Source organism: Mustela nivalis (genome assembly GCF_964662115.1).
Source record: "Mustela nivalis genome assembly, chromosome: 4".
Lineage (NCBI taxonomy): Eukaryota > Metazoa > Chordata > Mammalia > Carnivora > Mustelidae > Mustela > Mustela nivalis.
Window position 1 is genome coordinate 123,008,193 of NC_139023.1, and position 20,638 is coordinate 123,028,830.

Sequence of the window (20,638 nt, forward strand, 5' to 3'; positions counted from 1 at the left end):
TTAAGTCAGCTGAAATATATATGCCTAACTCAACTATATTCATATATTTACATATGAATATAGAATTACATGTTCTCTCTATATAATATATATATATGCTAAGTCAACTTAAAAAATTGAGAATCTCTAATACAGAGGAAAATGTACAATTCAGTTTCAAAATAAAAAGACAAGTAAACAGTTCCTCAATAGCTTGAGGAAGAGATGAAAAATTAGGAAGGCAGATCCACGAAGATTCTACGCTTCACTTCTGTGAGACCTGAAGTTTTCTATGATGGCTCCTTGGCAGTTTTTGTAAAACTATTGGTTGTAACCAGTCCAACTGGCTCCAAGTTTCAGAACAGCTGCCCTTATTAGTACATCAGCGGAGATTATAAATGAAATTGGCCAGATTTAGAACTGGCCCATTCTAATTCAGACCATATTTCTCCTATTCGACCAACCACAGGAAACTTCTTTTATCACCTTAAACTTTAGAGGGGACCTTGACCAGTCAGTATCCTTTCTGATTGCCTTAATAAATACCAAAGGTGGAAGGGGGTTTTTCAAAACTTCCTCTCAACAATATCTGAAATGTCTACCCAGAATTACATGTTCTCTCTGAATTTCTAAGACAATCAAGATATCATCTAACATCAGAAACACCTATGAAGAGCTATGACTTCTGGCTAAAACTACACAGGTTTTATCTCTTCTTCCTCCTGAGATTCTACAGTAATGAGAGCAGAAGAATTTAAAATAAGGTATATGTACATAAGGCTAACAGAAAATGGGAGAAGATTTTGGTGGGTGGAGGTAGTGAGAAGTTTCAACAAATTTCTGGAAAATGCAAGCAGATTTGGGAATGGTCACAGATCAGTGGGTAACAGGAAACCACAGACTGAAATACATTTGGATAAGGATGAGTGGGGAACGGACTTGCCCCCACGTAACCAAAGACAGACATAAGACATGACAAGGGGTGGGGTGAGATATTGAACTAAAAATAGCCTGACAATTATTTTAAACTCAAAATACAGAACAATCAATTCCCTTTACCCACTACTCTTCACTCCCAGGCAAAAGACTGTCTGATTTTAATCCTCAGAGTAATTAATATTGAGGGTCTGCCCCTGGAGAAATGAAAGCCCCTCCCAAAGGAAAAAAAAAAAAAAGAACTCTCTATACTGCCATTTGTCTTTCGTTCTGCAGAGTAGTCAAATTCCTTTCTGGTCAACAGCTCTGAGAGCCCATCAGGGATTCTGATGACTTTGCTATCGCCTCACTCAGAAACGAGGATTGTTAGTTACTTACAGAAAGCCTCCAACATGAAAAAGAAGTGCAGATGGAGGACAAGGGGAGTTAGAGAGGAGAAGGGAGTTGGGGGAAATTAGAAGGGGAGGTGAACCATGAGAGACTATGCGCTCTGAAAAATAATCTGAGGGGTTTGAAGGGAGGGGGGATGGGAGGTTGGGGGAACCAGGTGGTGGGTATTAGAAAGGGCACGGATTGCATAGAGCACTGGGTGTGGTGCAAAAATAATGAATACTGTTATGCTGAAAATAAATAAAAAAAATTATTCACTAAAAAAAATAAAAGTAGATAAAATTCAAAAAAATTTTTTAATTAAAAAAAAAAAAGTAGTTCAGGACCAACAAAGAAAAAAATAAATCTGAGAGAAACAGAGATCTTAAAACAATAAAAGAAAATATAAAAACACTTCTAATTAATGTCCTCAGAGAGCTATCAGAAGGCAATGCAGGCACGAAACAAAAATGAGATGCTATGGAAAAGCAGAAAGATTGAGAAAGAGCTTGTGGAAATACAAGATCTCCTCAGCTCCTTAAAAGAAGGAACACTTCTAGTGGATTCTAATCCAAACACACTTTGAAACCTTTTTCCTTTATGTAGTCCAACCTCTCCCTGTGGTTCCCACGACCATCTCTTCCAGGTTCTATTCCTTTTATTCCCTCAACATATTCCATTGGCTTCTATTTGCCCGGTTGATCCTCAAGTAGTGATAATCCTCCCAGTTCTCACCTTGTGGACTTTCCCTAGGTAATTCCATTTTATATATTTTCCCTGGATGAATCTGAAATCTAAATCTTGGATGAAGACCTCTTTCCTGGGCTCCGGATCAGTATTTTAACTGCCTAAGGAATGTCTGAACTTCTGTTCTCGCACTAGCCCTTGAAGCTCAAAATGCCCAGAAAAAAATCTCAATCCCAATCCCCATTCCAACAGCAATTCCAATTCCTGCCTTTCCTATGAAGAAATTTTCTGTATCTTTCCTTGTTGGATAAATCTGACTATTGACCGGGTTCCTATGGACTCCATACCTGAATCAATTAGTAACTATGTTCCCTCCTTCCATCCCCTACTGCTTCATCTTCATTAGCAGACCTTTCACAGCTTCATCTAGTTTAACTAATCTGTCTGACGCTGGTCCTCTGTTTAGCAATGCATCTGTTACTAGATGTCTTTTTTTTTTTATTTTTTTTATTTTTTACAAACATATATTTTTATCCCCAGGGGTACAGGTCTGCGAATCACCAGGTTTACACACTTCACAGCACTCACCAAAGCACATACCCTCCCCAATGTCCATAATCCCACCCCCTTCTCCCAAAACCCCTCCCCCCAGCAACCCTCAGTTTGTTTTGTGAGATTAAGAGTCACTTATGGTTTGTCTCCCTCCCAATCCCATCTTGTTTCATTTATTCTTCTCCTACCCACTTAAGCCTCCATGTTGCATCACCACTTCCTCATATCAGGGAGATCATATGATAGTTGTCTTTCTCTGATGGAACTAGATGTCTTTTAAAAATAAAGATCTTAACATGCACTCAATTGCTTCGACTTTTATATGGCTTACCAAATCAAGTGCAATTTCCATCCTATGGCATATGCCTGCGACCTATCAGCCTCTTTTTTTGTTGTTGTTGGGTTTTTTTGTTTTGCAGATCATCATAAGTTTGCTTCCAGTTTTACTAAGGTATTACTGACATATACTACTGTGTAAGTTTAAAGTGTATAACAATGTTTGGACTTACATATATCGTGAAATTATCATCACAAGAAGTTGACATCTATCATTTCATACAGATACAAAGAGAGAAATGATTTTTTCTTGTGATGAAAGCTCTTAAAACTACTCTATTTTATTTGAAATAGAGAGAGAGTGAGAGAGTGTATGAGCAGGGGAACAGAGGGAGAGGAAGAAGCAGACTTCCTGGTGAGCAGGGAGCCTGATGTGGGGCTCCATTCCAGGATTCTGGGGTCGTGACCCAACCCGAAGGCAGATGCCTAACACACTGAGCCACCCAGGTGCCCCTTAAAATTACTCTTTTACCAAATCTTAACTATACCACACTGCAGTGTTAATGATGTCTTCGTGTTAGAGAATACATATCCAGCATTTATTTATCTTATAACTGAAACTTTGTACCTTTGGCCATATTCCTCCTATTCCTCCACAACCCCAGCCTCTTTTTCATTACCCCACACTCAGGTGCTTCTCAGGTGCACTGTGTCACTTGTTACTTCCAAATGCACCTTATAAATACTTTTGAGTATCCAGGACTTTCCTGCTTTGAGCCCAAAAGTTTTTTATTCTTTTCATGGAGAGTCAACAGAACGAGGCTACAATGCCAGCTCTGCTATTGATAAGTCATGTATTTTGGAAAAGATAATGAACATCTCAGGCAACTTTCTACCTTGTATACAGAACTGTTTCTCAGTATTTCTCTCATGGTCATAATGAGCTATCAGTAGAGAGTCTGAGTTTAGCGTTGCTCCTGGCAACAAATGCTCTTTGAACTTGATTATTTATGTTACAGAAATTGAATATTTAAAGCTCTAACTTAACTCTTACTTGTCTAAAGTTTTTCTTCCCTGTTTCATGTTTCATAAAGACACAGATAGGCCCTTGGCAGATACATTCACAATATACAACAGGAAGTCCTACTAGGACCACTCACATGGGCAAAAGTCCCATCACTTCTCCCATTTACTAGCTGTGTGTTCTTGGCAAACAGCTTTAGCCTCTGAACTTTAATTTCCTCTTTCTGTAAATCTTAATCTTTTATGAGAATTCAACATATAAAGCAGCTCTATAAATGGCAACTACTGTGATTATTAATATGCCGCCTGCCATGGGCTATAATGGCTCTTGTTTTTTGAGTTCCCTAAACACAATAACACTTGCATGAGTCTCTACATCCCTGGACTCACACTTAGTAAACAGTTTTTAAAATTCAGAAATGTCAGTCAGATAGAACTTAAGGCCTATTTTAGAGTTGGGTATCACCTCCCCCCTGATTTTTCTTACATGTGGTTTTAAAATGTGGTCTAAAGATTATCGAATTTATTGACTATAATCAGAATTTAAAATTTACCCCCCCTCATTTTATATTGTAAAACAGAGGGTTAGAATTGGGAATATTTTCTTCAATTGGACAAAATAGCAATCCTTCAAAAGTAAAGTTAAAAGCAGAATGATACCATTTCCCAAGCGTCCCCAATGATGAAGGGGACTAGGAGACAATCATCCTGTATTTCCCACTGTTTGAAATATTAGGGAAGACACTAAAGAGAAGAGAAGCCACAAGGGAGTGGAGGAAGGGAAGACCGTGAATAGGCAGGACGTTTAAAATATTTCCTTGTCTTGGTGCTGGTGGAGACTGTGTGTGTGTGTGTGTGTGTGTGTGTGTGTATGTCTGTCTGTCTGTCTCGGTGTCTCTCTGTGGCAGTGTGTGTAGAGTTAAAATTCTCTCAGCTCCTGCTTCTCTTCCTCACGGGGAATTGGAGAGAGGCGCTTTTAAATAGGGGGACCAATTCAGATGTTGGGAACACTGAAACAGTGACGCAAATAGGAAAAAGCTTAAAGGAGTCCGGTTTAATTGCTAATTAGGCTCCATTGAGTAAGAAGAACATTAGGACAGAAAGCCATTATAATCCGGAAGTGCTTAGTTCCTGGAACGCAGCAGACCTCTGATAATCTCTGAATTTGTAGCCACTCCGGTGGGAGTAGGCTGAGACTGACGTGCAGTCATCTACCAGAGAGTAAAAGGGCTTTCTGCTTAAGGTGGCTGAAGAAACAATGTAGCTGCAATTGGTTTTAACATGTTTAGGCGGCCGGTTTTAATATATTCATACAATAAGCATCATAACCATTGATTACATTAAAATATTACCCCCAAAAATCCTACTCGTTAATACAGGGTAAGGTCTTAAACTTTTAAAATGCTTTTGAAGTCATATTTTGAAATATATTAAACAAAAAGAACGAAACAGAACACTTTGTAGAGCCGGAAAGTTTTCAGAGGTTAATTAATCCAGTCCGCCCTCTCACAGATCCCACTGCAATTGACTCTCGCCGCTCAGCCCCACGCATCTACTGCCCTTTCTTCATTAAACATGAAAGCAGTCTGGCCTGAGAGATCGCTGGCACTCAGGTCTCTTGTCTGCTTGCTTCTCCCCTATGTAGAAGCTCTGCTCTGTAGCTCGTACAGTGGAAACAGGGTGAGTCCACATCAGAACACTGGGGCCTGAGCCTCTGTTGGGTCACTAAATGGATCTGGGTCCTGTGTCAGTTGTCTTAGCAGAGGAGGTGGGAATGCCTAACTCGGCTTCCTCAGAAGACGACCGGAAGTATTAAAGGCGCCTCTGAATGTGCAAGGCCTTTTGGAAGAACATACAAAAACAGGACACTAATATATGGAAATACAAAATGAGAAAGCCAAGTCTCTGTCCTCAGATTCCCCCGCAACCACTTCTCTAGAGACAGACAAGGTGGAGTTGCTTAGGTTTTCTTTCTGAAGTCATCCCAGTGTATGGGTGGCCTTGACTCCAACAGGCCTGAAAAATAAACCCCGCAGTGCGTGGACCTTGTTGTTTCCCCACCTCACCCCTACAGTTAGGGTTCTCTCCTCAGGGGTCCTCACAGAGAAACCACGTTCTCTTGACAAAGGATGGTGGTAGTCGATGGAAGGCTGGGCCACCATGTTTGAGGTAATCCCCGCTCCCGGACATGTTTCGTTCCTTAGAGTCTTTTCCTCTTTCTTTTACAGACCGTGATACTGTAAATATATCTGTATGTATAGCTAGACTTCTGAAGTGCTGACTTTTTAAAATAACTGGAAGACCTGCAACACCGCTGTTCTCTGTCTTGTAGAATTCCACATAATTCTGGACACCTTAAACTCTAGACAAAAATATATTTAGTGTTAAATGTGTGCTTCAACAGATCATTCCTGTCAGGACACAGGAGTGCAATAAGGACCTGATGACAAGGTTGTACTTTCGTCCACAAAACTGAGTAAAGAATTAAAAAGAGAAATGTCACTCAGACTTCACTATTTTTAAAAACAAGAACAACAAACAATTGCAGAGTGGTCTGTTGTTCAGTAGGCATTTTGCAAATACTGTCCTTTTTTATGTCTCTTCTTTAGTACTTAATAGCATCAAAAAGTCATAAAAGCTAAGAACAACAGGGGCCCTTAATGTTCTAGTGTAGTCACCTTTTCCAAATAGCAAATACTTCCTAAGACTCCTTCAGTGTATGGGAAGAGTGACCATAAGCTGGATCAAAGGGCAACACATTTTACAACAAAGCTTACACAGCAGAAAGGCTTGGCCAAAGCAATAGTTTATAACAATTTTGTCCGAAACAAGCAGAATACAGAGTGAATGGATCTGAATCTGGGACAGACCTGTAGGAGCTGGTGAGCTCGTAATCTAGAACTGCGTTTGCTGTGACCACACCACTCCGCGCGTCAATGTGGAACGCTTCCCCTTGGTTGCCGGAGACAATGGAGTACTCAGTCAGGCCGTTCATCCCACTGTCCAGGTCTGTAGCAAATACCTGTGAGGAAGCCGCTCTTCTGTTAGATAAGGACTGACTCTGTGAGATGGATTAAGACTCTTTTTTAGACAAATGTATGATGAAAGAATCACGGATTTTGCCAAACACCCTTTAGAAACAATGACCAGAGGAATGGCAACAAATGACTGAGGCTAACATTTATAATATAGCAGGTAATAGGTGCACAAAGTGTTCTGCAGGCTCATTGAAAGGACTTCCAATTGGGGCGCCTGGGTGGCTAGTGGGTTAAAGCCTCTGCATTCAGCTTAGATCATGATCCCAGATTGAGCCCCGCATCGGGCTCTGTGCACAGTGGGGAGCCTGCTTCCTTTCTTCTCTCTCTCTGCCTGCCTCTCTGCCTACTTGTGATCTCTCTGTCAAGTGAATAAATAAAATCTTTAAAAAAAAAAAAAAAGAAAGAAAGGACTTCCAATTAACTTTCTGTAGGCATCACGCATGTTTTGAACTATAGTTTTAAGCAAGAGGCAAAAATACAGACACACCTCAGAGATACTGCGGATTCACTGGCAGACCACCAAAATCAAACAAATATTGTAATAAAGCAAGTCGAATGAATTTTTTTTTTTGTTTCCCAGGGCATATAAAGGTTTTACACTATACTGTCATCTATTTAAAGTATGCAACAGCATCCCTTTTATCTTAAAAAAAGAAAAAATACTTTAATTTAAAAATACTCGACTGCTAAAAAGTGCTAACCATCATCTGAGCTTTCAGTGAGTCATGACCTGAGGGTCTTGCCTCAATGTTGGTGGCTCCTGAAGACCATGGAGGTGGCTGCTGAAGGTTGGGTTGGCTGTGGCAATTTTTCAAAATAAGACAGCTGTGAAGTTTGCCACACTGATTGCCTGTTCCTTTCATGAACAATTTGTCTGCAGCGTGTGTTGCTGTTTGGTATCATTTTACCCACAGAAGAACTTCTTTCGAAATTGGAGCCAGTCCTCTAACACCCTGCTGCTGCTGCTTTATCAACTAAGTTTATGGAATATTCTAGATCCTTTGCTCTCATTTCAAAGATTTTTGCAGCATCTTCACCAGGTATAGATTCCATCTGAAGAAACCACTGACCACCAACACCATCACAAATAGAATAATAATGAAAAAGTGTGAATACTGTAGGAATTACAAACGGTGCCACAGATACAAAGTGAGCAAATGTTGGAGAAATGGTGGCAATAGACTCGCTGGATGCATTCTCACCACAGATCTTTGATTTGTAAAAAAGAATGCAATATCTGTGAAACGCAATAACAGTACAATAAAATGACTTGAAAAAATTCTAATTTGCTTGAATAGATTTCCAACTGTATTTAGATTCATGCCCCAGGAAAGAAATCTCTGTATAGTGAATGATAGTCTTTAATTTGTTGTTTTTCCCTGCTTAAAGTATTGCCTATAAAACACACCATACGTGGACTTTTTTTCATATCTTATTGAGAGTCTCATTTTAGAAGGATTTTTAATTAATGAAACAGCTTAGATTTAGCATTAACAAATTTAGACGCTGATGACTTACTTAGTAAATTATCAAAGTAGTGTTGAGAATGAGACAAACGTCTTGCATCACTCTCCATGGAGATGTATTATTTAGTCTGCATTACATTTTAATCCAAAATTAATTCTATTAGGGACACCTGGGTGGTTCAGTTGTTAAGCATCTGCCTTCGGCTCAGGTCATGATCCCAGGGTCCTGGGATCAAGTCCCGTATTGGGCTCCCTACTCTGTGGGAATCCTGCTTCTCCTTCTCCCTCCCTCCCCGCTGCTTGTGTTCTCTCTCTTGCTGTGTCTCTCCCTGTCAAATAAATAAATAAAATCTTTTTTAAAAATTTTATTTATTTATTTATTCATCAGAGAGAGAGAGAGAGAGAGATGACAAGTAGGCAGAGAGGCAGGCAAAGGGGGAAGGGGAAGCAGGCTCCCTGTTGAACAGAGAGCCTGATGAGGGGCTCAATCCCAGGACCCTGAGATCATGATGTGAGCCGAAGGCAGAGGCTTAACTCACTGAGCCACCCAGGTGTCCCAATAAATAAAATCTTTTATAAAATTAATTAAAAAATTAATCCTATTTGTGGTTTCAAGATCTGGCTTAAGAATAAGTTAACTGATTAATTAAAAATATTTTTCTACTTATTTTTATTCTTTGTGGCCCTCAGCTTCGGCCTGACCTCACCTTCCCCTCATCTCTCTCCTGGATGACTGTACTGATGTCCTGATAGGTGTTTGCCTTGAACTCCCTCTGCTCTCAATCTATCCCTCATGTTGTTGCCAGATCTCAGGGGATCCTGAGTGGACCTCATCAGAAGGGCACACAAACCAGCTACTTAGTAAAGAAAGGCAGCAAGGCACAGTTCCTCTCAGGTCACTAGGGAAAGCTACTCATGTGCATCTGGGTAGAATAAAATCCATCATGTCCCCCAGGGCCATATGCTTCAAAGTGTTACTGAGAATAGGTCTCCCAAGAGGTGTAGACTGTCGGGGTTTTAGGGTGCCAGCAGCACATATCCACTATGGCTAACTTAACCAGGAAAGATGTATCAGAAAGATAGTGTCTGGGTGAAGGCCAGACCTGGGCCACCCAGGGGCAGAGTTTCTTTTGAGTTGTGACCACCAAGATGAGTTGGCTCTAATGCACTTCTGTGCTGGTGTCTTACCATTGAGTCTCAGATCCTGGGGAGAGAAAGCCTACAGGAGCCTGAGGCAGATGACATCTGCCAGGGGACAGAGGGCACGTCACTACCTTGACTGACAATCTCAGCAAGAGTGCCACTGACAGAGGATGGGCAGTTCCTAAAAGAAGTTGGCGGGGTTATAATCAAAAGTGGGGACAACGGGCAGTGTGATGGCAAAAACAAGAACTACCATAAGTGCTAGAACTCCAGAACCTTCCCCATTCCTGTTATCTGATGAGAACATGGGAAAATGGCAGTTCTGGTTTCCCAGAAAAAAAATTAAACAATCTAAAAATGTGAAGAAATAAGTTCATTGTATCTGCCCCTGACACAGCCCTCTTGAAGTCTGACCTAATCTGAGGCACTGGTGGGCCAGGCTCCTGTCCATTTGTTGTACCTGGGTTTTAATGGTGTCTTCTGTGTCTTGCGTTCTACTGGGGGCATTGTAGCTCTATCCAGGTGGGCATGAACGATGAAGAGGTACAACACACAAGGCCAGGGTGCTGGGGTCCTCTGTCACAAAGCAGGCCCCACAGCGGCCCTGGAGGCCTGTCATCCCTCCCCACCCCGCCCCTGCCCAAACAGGTATCACTGCGCAGAGTGATACAGATGGGGCAAGTGAATGCCCTCCCCTTCTCAGTAGCAGCTGAAACCAAAATCAAGGCATAGCATTGCTGGAACAGACTGGCGATTAGGGGCTTGTCATAAAATCTGAGTCTGCAAAGACAGCAGAGGAAATCCTAGGTATCCTGGACTATGCGGGGGGCACAAAACCAAAACTCCAAGATGGCTAGGTCTAGTCGGCACCAACAGGGGGGAACTTGTGCATCTGGAACTGGGCTGAAGGTCAAAGGATGTGTCTCTCTAGAGGCAGGTGGAGGTAGCCGCACAGTAGAGCATTGTAGGGGGTCTCGTCCAGAAGGTATTCTAACATATCATCTGGCCCCCTGACCCCACTGACCCAGACAGGAACTTGGGTAGTCATCAGGGACAGGATCACAGGGGTGGGTTAGAGAGGCCAGAGGGAATGTTCTGGTGTGCTGCTGAGTTGGGCAGGAAGGGGTTTTTATACGGATTTCCTGGGCAGATTCTCAAGAGGTTGCATGTTTCCTAATGCCCAGGTTCTTGAGGACAAAGCAGCAATTCAACTGTGAAGGGAAAGGTAGAACTGGGTTCCAGTCCCGAAGCAGGTAAGAGAGGCTATTAAGGGTGAGTGGGTCATAGAACCTGAATAAAACTGCCTTAAAAACAGATCTTCTTTTTCCTGGCTTAGGCCTCTTTGCTGAGAAGGGATGAGGACTGGGAACAGTGGATCTATGTCTTTCACATGAAATATCTACACATTTTGAACCCAGGGAGCTCTTCCAAGGGTCCATGCCTCCATCCATGCTTGTCCCGCTGTAGCTCCATTGGGCTAGTGCCTGCTCGCCCTCGATATCCAAGTGTAAATACTGTTCTTCTGTGAAGTTTTATGCTTTTCCTCCAGGAAGAGTCTGTGTCTCCTCTTTTTTCCCTCATGTCATTAAATGGGCACTTCTATTTAACATGACTAATACGCATTTAAATTTTGTGCTTACTTTCCTGACTTCCCCTCTAAGTTGTACCTACAATAGGCTGAGCTGATTTTTGTGCCCCTGTGGATTCCCTGGTAGTGCTGGGCAGAGTCCCTAGAGAAAGCAGGTGGGCACCAATAGCACGGGATGAAGAGAGGAAGCGTGAACTCAGAAACTCCAGACTTCCTTTGAACAAAGGCTTCATCCAGTTCTCCAAACATTTACATGTCCTAGACACATTTAATTTACTTCCTAGAAAAACACTCTAGAAATTTGGATGCAGACTGATGATAATTCCCATACACTCACACATACACATACACATACACAAAAATTCATTTCTGTTACCTGTATGATGTGAGCATCTTGGAGCTGGCCTTCAGACACGGACACTTTGTAAACGCTTTGCTCAAAGCAGGGGACGTTATCATTCACATCTTGTATCAAGACTGCTACTTTGCTATAGGCTCTGTGCCCCCTACTTTCTGCTAAGACGATGAGCCGTACTTCTTGTCTGACTTCAAAATCGAGAAACTTGGGTTGTTTCACAGTGAGTTCTCCTATTTTGATTCCGAGGGAGAAAAAAAAAATTAGATAAAACGATGCTGTACTCATTGTTTAACAAGCTCCAAATCACTTTTCACTCCTACGCTCCCATGCTCACCTGTCCCTCAAAGTCTCCGGTTGGCTGGCCGCCCTTCCCTCCCAACTGGGCTCATTAAGAGAAAAGTTGAGAATGTGGGGTATTTGCAAGGTTCCAGCATGTAGGAGGAAAGAAACTATAAAATAACAGGAATGTGGGAGCTGTCTCTGAAATCACCCTCCTCTCTCCATATTTAGTCCATCCCCATGTGTGCAAAGTCTACCTTTCAAACATCCCTTGATTCCGCCCTCCATCATTGCCGCTGCTGCCCTGCTCCGAGCCACTGGCTTTTCCCACCTTGTCCCCTGCATGGAGGGTCCCATGGCATCACTCTTCTGGTCTCCCTAGTCATCCAGTTCCCATTCTGAACTGAATCATAAAAATGGACACTTGTCACTGTCCTGCAGAAACCCTTTCCATGGCTTTCCACAGTGATTATGACGAAGTTCGGTGATTTTTTAACCTCCATAGGTCCGACGTGCTTGGGCCTCTCCTGCCTCAGGAGTCTCATTCCAGCCGTTCCGCACGTTGCTCTCTGCTGTGCTCAGAACACTCATGAATGTTCTATTTCTCAGAAGCTCATGTCAGAGTCGCCACGCATGCTTTTCTATCTGCCTGACAGGGTCCCTACTTCTGCGCCTCCTCAGGGATCTTTCCGGAGCAGTCAGCCCTTACTGTCACTATGGTCAGCCCACATCAGAGCCACAGAGCACCAGCATGTACTGTGCTCACCTGTTTCAGACTGGATCTTCCTCTTAAGTTAGAAGCTTACAAGGTGAGGATGGGTTCCTATCTCTTAAACCAACTTGCACATCCCCAGTGCCTAGCTCAGGGGCTGGCCTACAGAAGGCATCTGTTAATATATGTTACACCCTCATATACAAAGTATAAACAGGTTAGGGAAACTGACTGTTGGGGTTTATACCTTGCAAGAGTTTCTCCCCCAAATTAAGAAAATTCCTCTCCTGACTTAATTTCCTTCTCGACTTTCTCTTCTTTTTGTTCTCCCTTTTACTGACAAATTTCTTGCTGAATTTACTATTATTATTTTATTATGTATGTCACTCTCACTGTCAGAAATTCCATCAAGTAGAGATTCACTGAATGAACACTGGTTGGGAGTTGGAGACACCTGAAATCAAGTAAAAATCCTAGCCCTAGCCCCTCAGTTTAGGTAAATTACTTGGCTCCGCCTCCAGGACAAATGTTACCCAGGGTAAGTCATTCAGGTTCTATGGAGCTGAGCCTCCTCTTCTGGAAAATGGGGATATTAATAATGACTTTGTAGGCTTGTGGGACAAGTACTCTAGTGCATATTTAGAGTGTTCCTCTGCGGGAACACGATATAGATTCCAGGGTCCTACCCATGTTTCTCAGCCCTTCCACCATCATGTATGCATTTACTATCTACAAAAGCTCTGCGTTTAGAAAGAAAACATTTTTTTTTTTCCCAAACACGACTTTTTATCCTATTGTTTTTTTTTTGTTTTTTTTTTTTTTTTTTTGTAAACCTGGTGATTCACAGACCTGTACCCCTGGGGATAAAAATATATGTTTATAAAAAAATAAAAAATTATATTAAAAAAAAAAGAAAGAAAACATTTTAACAGCCATGTTGTTAATCAAAGTTTGATCTTCCAGTGAAAGAACCTGTACTGTTTGTGGAAATATGTCCTGGAAGCTACAGTTCTTACTGTTCTATCTGAACCAGTTTCCTCAGACCACCATTCCGATCCAAGAAAATGTCAGGCTCCTGTGTACTCACCTGGATGTTAATGGGAATCATGCACTGCCCTAGTGTTCTAACTTCAGTACTCAGGGTTTTGGGGAGATTTTTATAGCTTCTCTTCTCTTATTAAGAAAAACTAAATGTATTCTATATAAGGAACTCATTATACTGCAACATGTAAAATTTCCATAAGCTCACTTTCACTTATTGTCATCAGTTATCAATCCAGGTTATTTTTACGGGCCACAGTCTGAAGTGACTGACACCCCTGGCAGAAAATTTAGCACAGATACGACCACTGGTAGCTGGAAAAATCTTTGAGATGCATTTTGATGAACTGGTACTGAAACAAGCTGGTCTCCAGAAACCTCTGTGAAACAAGGACTAAGCCAGCACCCTCAAATGGCAGGGGAGCCCCAGCCTGAGGTAGGTCCAAGCTCTCTTCCAGCATTCTGTCTCCACCAACCAGAGTGCTCCGCTTGCTATCATGTTCTGTTACTACTAGCCAAAGAAGAACAACCTAGAAACACAACCGTAAATTGCCAGTGTCACTTAGTAGAAAGTGTGCCAATTACAGTGCAGATCAAAGTGGATTTTTTAATAAAAGTCTTGTGTTTAGGCTTTGATAATTGGAATTCTGCACTTGGAATGGCTCTGCAGTTTTAATGCTTTCCTTGTTTGGCTTTTATTTTTGGCATAATAATTGGCATATGCTGAGAAAGTTGTGTAAATAGGAAAGACAATAAGCCATCTGTGAGATGACTCAAGGTTGGCACACCGACCAGACCCACATTCACCAGGGGTAATCTACGCATGTTTTTTTCTCAGCGATATCAAGGATTTACTGTCACCGGTGAGTGCAAGAACTACTGGGCTCTCTGTCTGGGCAGATGTCCACGTTTTCCTTCCAGGAAAAGCCTCGTGGGCACTGACTTCATTATCGTTCTTACGCATTAGCGCACCAGTTCTAGAATAACTTGAGAATGAAGTTGCGGTACTCTTTTCTTTCTCATATCTGTACACATGTAGCGTTTGCTCTAGTAACAAAATACACATTGAAATGAGTTTAAGATCTTCAAATGCTCAACTGCTTGGTAGCATAATCAGGTAATTTCAATCCAATACAAACTCAACACATTCATAGAAATATACCCAAAGCAGAATGGGATAAATATTTATGTAATCCAAAATTTTGAAACTATCTCCTGCTAAAACCACTTCCTTGACACATGGCAAGTTCAATCATTTTTGTTTTATGTCAACCTACCAAATTCATGGGATGAATGCTACCATTTGTTATCTAATTATACAAGAAAAACTCCAACATTCTTGCTGGTGTAGACAGTGAGTAGTAGATTCTTTTAGGCTGATGTGACAAGGTGTTTGAACACAAAAGTAAACCTTTGGTTTAGGACTGTGGGACAGAGCAAACACTGGCACAAATGGGCAGAAAATGTGGTTCTCCTCAGAGATCCTTTTTATCAGAACTTACTTATTCAGTAACTAATAAAATGGCTTTCTCACATTTTTACCCTGAAGAAGAGTAACCACAACCTTAAAGATCTTTGTTGATTTATCATACACACCAGTTTTCTGTTTTAACTGGTATATGGCTTAAAATACATATACTCATAAAACCTATGTTAGGAAGCTTTTCACACAAGCTTGAAGATTATGTGCCAAAGGTGACATGAATGATAAATTTAGTATCATAATTAAAAGTTTTTAAAAAGGTTTCTTGACAGTGGTATGGAAAACCTCATAACAAAAACAACTAAAATGCTGGATAAATTATGTGTGTGTTGAAATGCATGATTGAGTTGGTATCCTGGTAAGGAATCCTCAGAGAACCAAAAAGAACTGAAAACATTAATCCAAACAAAAGCCCTTTTCCAAGGGTCTCTAACACAACCTTCTTCCTTGAGATAGCTGCATAGAGCAGGAGAGCATAGAGCACAGAGCTGCATAGAGCATGAGAAACAAGGGAAGAAGCCTGAACCCACAAAAGTTTGAAGAGTCTAGTAGGAAAACCAGAACAAAGCTATGAGCCGAAAGACTACATATGTTCCAAATGAGTAATCAATATTTAAAAAACAAAAACAAGTTCAAAATGGATGCACAGAAACCTGCTTTTCTTGACCTTGGTGTTGGTTGGAAGGGAAAAAAATCACTGCTCTAAATTCATTAACTTAAGCCTGAATTTATGGTATCCATACTACCACAGCTATATGTTTTTAAAACTCTCAGTTATTACATTTAGGCTAGTCTTTGCTTGATGATATACCCAGATGATCTGCAGAAGGAAAACAAATCCTCTCTAAAGGGCACAAATTCAACCCAGTCTTCAAAGAACGCTCAGCAAAAACGTTTTAAGGGCAATGAGCAGCTCATAAGTAACAAGCATGGAAATCACAGAGAAACAAGGCACCCATGGATGAGAGCTGGCAAACCTATGGAAAGCTGAATAAATCTTCAAAGACTTAAAATGTTGGATTATTGGACAGAGGATGTGGAATTATTGCATATGTTTAAATGCATGAAAAGGAAGCTTAGAAACATGAGCAAGGAAGAAGAATTTACTTTTTTACAGGCATCTAGTTATGGAATGAATAAATCAGGGGGTTAAAAGGTGCAACATAGGGAATATAGTCACTGATGCTATAATAAAGTTGTGCAATGACAGATGGTAGCTACACTTGTGGTAAGAGTAGGATTACACATAAACTTGTTGAATCACTATGTTAACACCTGAAACTAATGTAACATTGTGTGTCAACTGTACCTCAACTTTTTAAAAAAGACTATTTTTTTTATAAGACCAAGAATTGTTGACAAAGAACCAAAGAGGACTTCTGGAAATAAAAAATATATTTTCCTAGATTGAAGAAATCGGGACAAGGAGATGAAAAACATGAAAAAGAGATGTAGGAAAGAGTGTCTGGCTCAATACCTGTGTAAGTGGAATTGCCAAAACAATACAAATAAATGGTATTTAGATCAACAGCTAACTTCCTTAAAAAAAAAAAAAAGATTCTATTTATTTGACAGAGAGACACACAGTGAGAGATGGAACACGAGCATGGGGAGTGGGAGAGGGAGAAGCAGGTTTCCCTCCAGCAGGGAGCCCGATGTGGGACTTGATCCCAGGACACTGGGACCATGACTTGAGTTGAAGGCAGATGCTTAACGACTGAGCCACCCAGGTGCCCCAACAGCTGACTGCTTAATGCAACAATTGGAAACCAGAAAGCAGTGGGATAATACCTTAAATATGATGGGAGGAAAAACTGTAAACTTAGAATTCTAAGACCAGCAAACATATTTTTTAAAAACAAGAACTAAATAAAGTCATTTTTAGACAATCAAATCCTGAGCAAGTTTTACTACAATAGACCCTCACTACAGGATATACTTCAGGTAGAAGGAAAATGACACAAGAGGCAAATCTAATATATAAGAACAGTTAGCAAGGAAGCACAGAAATCTATTTAAAGACATTAGTAATGTCTAATTGAAAAGAAATACAATTGTGGCCCACCAGCGCTTATAAATTGAAAAAAGGTGGCACCTGGGTAGCTCAGTGAGTTAAGCCACTGCCTCCGGCTCAGGTCATGATCTCAGGGTCCTGGGATCGGGCCCTCTATCAGGCTCTCTGCTCAGCAGGGAGTCTGCTTCCCTGCCGCCCGGGCCTGCCTCTCTGCCTACTTCTCTCTGCCTACTTGTGACCTCTCTCTCTCTCTCTCTCTCTGTCAAATAAATTAATAAATAAATCTTTAAAAAATAGGTTGAAAAAGGGATATCTGGAGATATAGAATTCTAAGTCTCATGTATTATTCAGGTGCAGGCTATTGATTAGACTTCAATGATACATGTAAAAATAGCTAGGCTATTTTTTAAAAACATAAAAAGATTCTATTTATTTGACAGAGAGACACACAGTGAGAGATGGAACACGAGCATGGGGAGTGGGAGAGGGAGAAGCAGGTTTCCCTCCAGCAGGGAGCCCGATGTGGGACTTGATCCCAGGACACTGGGACCATGACTTGAATGCTCAGAAAACTATTAGAGTCAATAGGAGTTCATAGGTTTGCAGATATGAAATCAAACTATAAAAGCCAATTTCAAGTCTAGTTAATAGCACTGTCATAAAAAGCATTTTTTTGCTTACTTTAGCAAGAAAAAGTGTAAAGGATTTAGACCACATCTAACAAAAACTGTGCAAACCGGCTATTAAAAAAATTAAAACATTATTAAAATATACTTAAGGAAACAATGGATGTGATTTTCTATATTATCCTGAATTAGAAGACAATACTATAAAGATACAGGCTTTCCCTGGACTGATATTTAGAATTAATACAATTCTAACAAAAAATTTTAGTAACCTAAATGTCTGTTGATGGATAAATAGACAAAGTGTCATGTCCACATACAATGGCAAATTATTCAGTCTCCACAGAGAAAATCCCACCATACATGAAAACATACATGAACCCTGAGGACAGTAAGTTGAGCGGAATAAGCCAGTCACAGAAACATAAATATGGCATGCTTCCACTTACATGATATATCTAAAACAGTCAAACTCCTAGAGGCAGAGGATAGAATGGTGGTTGCCAGGTGCCATGGGGGAGGGGCGATGCCGATGGAGGTGCTGTTCAGTGGGTATGAACTTTCAGTTAGGCAAGATGCCTAAGTTCTAGAAATCTGCTGGACAACACTGTGTCTAGAGTTGGCAGTACTGTACTGTACACACCTCTAATTTTGCTGAGAGTGTAGATCTCATGTGAAATGTTCTTACCACAGTTAAAAAGAAAAGAAGAGTTTTGTAGATGATTATTAGTTACAATGCACTGCTATACAGGGCTTTGTGAGGATAATTTGACCTGATGACTTAATTACTTAAATTCTAGATTGAGGCCATGAAATTGTTTTGGACATTTTCTTTGCTAATTAGAGTGAGGTTTCACCTGAAATCAGATGGGCATATCATGATTAGCATGCAAGGTGTGAATAGCTCTTATATCACCCAAAGACTTATGAATAAATCTCCTTTCCTTGGGGAAAAAAATCCCAATAGGCATGTGTGTGTGTGTGCGTGCATGTGTGTGTATGTACGTATGTATGTGCATATGTGTGTACATGTGTGTGTGAAAACATGGCAAGTGGATTCAATGATTCATATTAGTGCAAGGAGTCAATAACAGCTAATATACTCATGAAGAATATGAGAATGGGCTGCTTCCTTGGTATGAAGACTGATTATAAAGTCTCTGTGATTGAAGAAGTGTGGTATTGGTGTGTGTATAGACAAAGAGGTGAATGCAAAGGAGTCAAGAATCCTGTAGAGTTATGGAAACAACATATGACAGCCGGGGTATTTCAAGTCACAGGTGAAGGTTATTGCCACTGGAATTACTGGTAATCTTCTTAAAAAAAAAAAAAGGAAAACAAGAAGAAAAAGAGAATGTTTTACTCATCTAAAAGAGGAAAATAAATTCTAGATTCACTATAGATGTAAACGTGAAACAAAGGAAAACTATTAAAACTTTAAAAAGACAATGTAACGGTATTTTCTTGATCTCAGGATAGGGAAGAGTTTCTTCACTTACAAGATGGGAAAATCATAAAGTAAAACACTGATTAATTCTAACCCCTCAAAATAAAAATGTACCAGTAAAAGAGTGAAAGACAAGTCACAATCTAAACAATATTTGCAACAAAAAACAGACAAAGGGGAAATGCTAGTGAAATATATTAAAAATCCTTACACTTCAGAAAGAGAAACACGACACAGAACAAATAGACAAAGTGTATCAATATGCATTTCACATGGGAGAAACCAAGAATGGCCAATACACTGTGAAAAAAATACTCACATTCATTAGTAATAAAGACATGCAAATTACAACCACAGCGAGATACCATTTCACACCCACCAGATTGGCAATAGAAAATAGGGCGTAAACAACCTTGATAGCTCTCATTCAGGGCTGGTGGAATGTAAAGTGGGACAAACCACTTCATAAAACAATTTGGCACTATCTGTAATGCTGAACATATGTATCCTCTGATGTATACGCCCAGCCTAGACTCTGGGGCCTAGAGAACTCCTCACATATGCACCAGAAGACACGTATGAGGTTGTTCCTCACAGTGCTTGTTATTATATCCCCAGACAGGAAAACCTCACTGTCCATCAATGGTGGAATGGATAAATAAGTTGTGACACAGACTTAAAACAGAAGGCCATAAAGAACTGAAAATGAAAGAGACCCATCTGCATGCATTAATATGAAAGATTCTAATTTTGAATAAAAAGAATTGAATCCCAATAAAATAACACAGATGATGAATCCATTTACATAAAATTCAGAAATAAACCAAATTAAACAGTTTTATTGTATAGAAATGCATTTACGATAAGTCACAAGGGAATGATTATCCCTGGAAGTGGGGATACGAGTCAGCCTGCAGCAGTGGACAGAAAGGAAGCAATCAGCTCCAAGTGGATGATAATGACTGTGTTCTGGTTTAGAACCTTGGCAGCAGGTACGTACCTTCTTTGTATTCCTCTTTAATGTGTGCCTAGGTTTAGGAACTACAAACCACAGTCAAAGTGTTGAGCAAAAGAATCGAGTCATAGACGAGAGGACATTAGCAGGATTCTATCATGATTTTTAAGTAAAAGGTAAAAGGTAAGGTAAAAGGACATAACACATCATTTAGAGATTCAGACACAGTTGGGAAATTATCAAGAAAGAAAGGCAGCGATCAAAGCCAAATTCACATGACTGGTTATGGATTGCCTTGGGTCAAAGAAGAGAGACATGATGGGGAAGGATACAGAGGGAATTCCTGAGGTTCTGGTAATGTCTCATCTCTGGAGATGGATGGCACCTACATGTCCATTAAACAGTTTTCTACATTTTAGCATATCATCTTGCAGCTGTTTCACAACAAACTTGTGAAATAAATAACATAAATAAGTATTTAATTGTAAAGTGGAGAGTCTCTTTGGACTAACCCTAGGCATATTTTATCTGAATTTTCATTAGACACTCCAGAAAAAATAAGACCACGCCTAGGCCGTGTTAAGGGTGAGGTGGCAGAAGGATGGGCGTAGCCTGGAAAATTGTACAAACTCTGCTACTCTCCTTCTTTCTAAACGTTCTAATCTC

General features: G+C 40.5%; 1 protein-coding gene across 2 annotated transcripts in view; it reads right to left on the reverse strand.

The window, feature by feature from the left end:
• Window positions 1-20,638, reverse strand: part of DCHS2 (dachsous cadherin-related 2) — a 256,876-nt gene that overhangs the window by 12,725 nt on the left and 223,513 nt on the right. For both annotated transcript variants that reach the window (XM_082727429.1, XM_082727428.1), the window contains 2 exons: window positions 11,434-11,645; window positions 6,693-6,844 (listed from right to left, as the gene is read on the reverse strand). In XM_082727429.1, coding sequence (XP_082583555.1) covers window positions 6,693-6,844; window positions 11,434-11,645 — 364 coding nt within the window. The remainder of the gene's footprint in view (window positions 1-6,692; window positions 6,845-11,433; window positions 11,646-20,638) is intronic.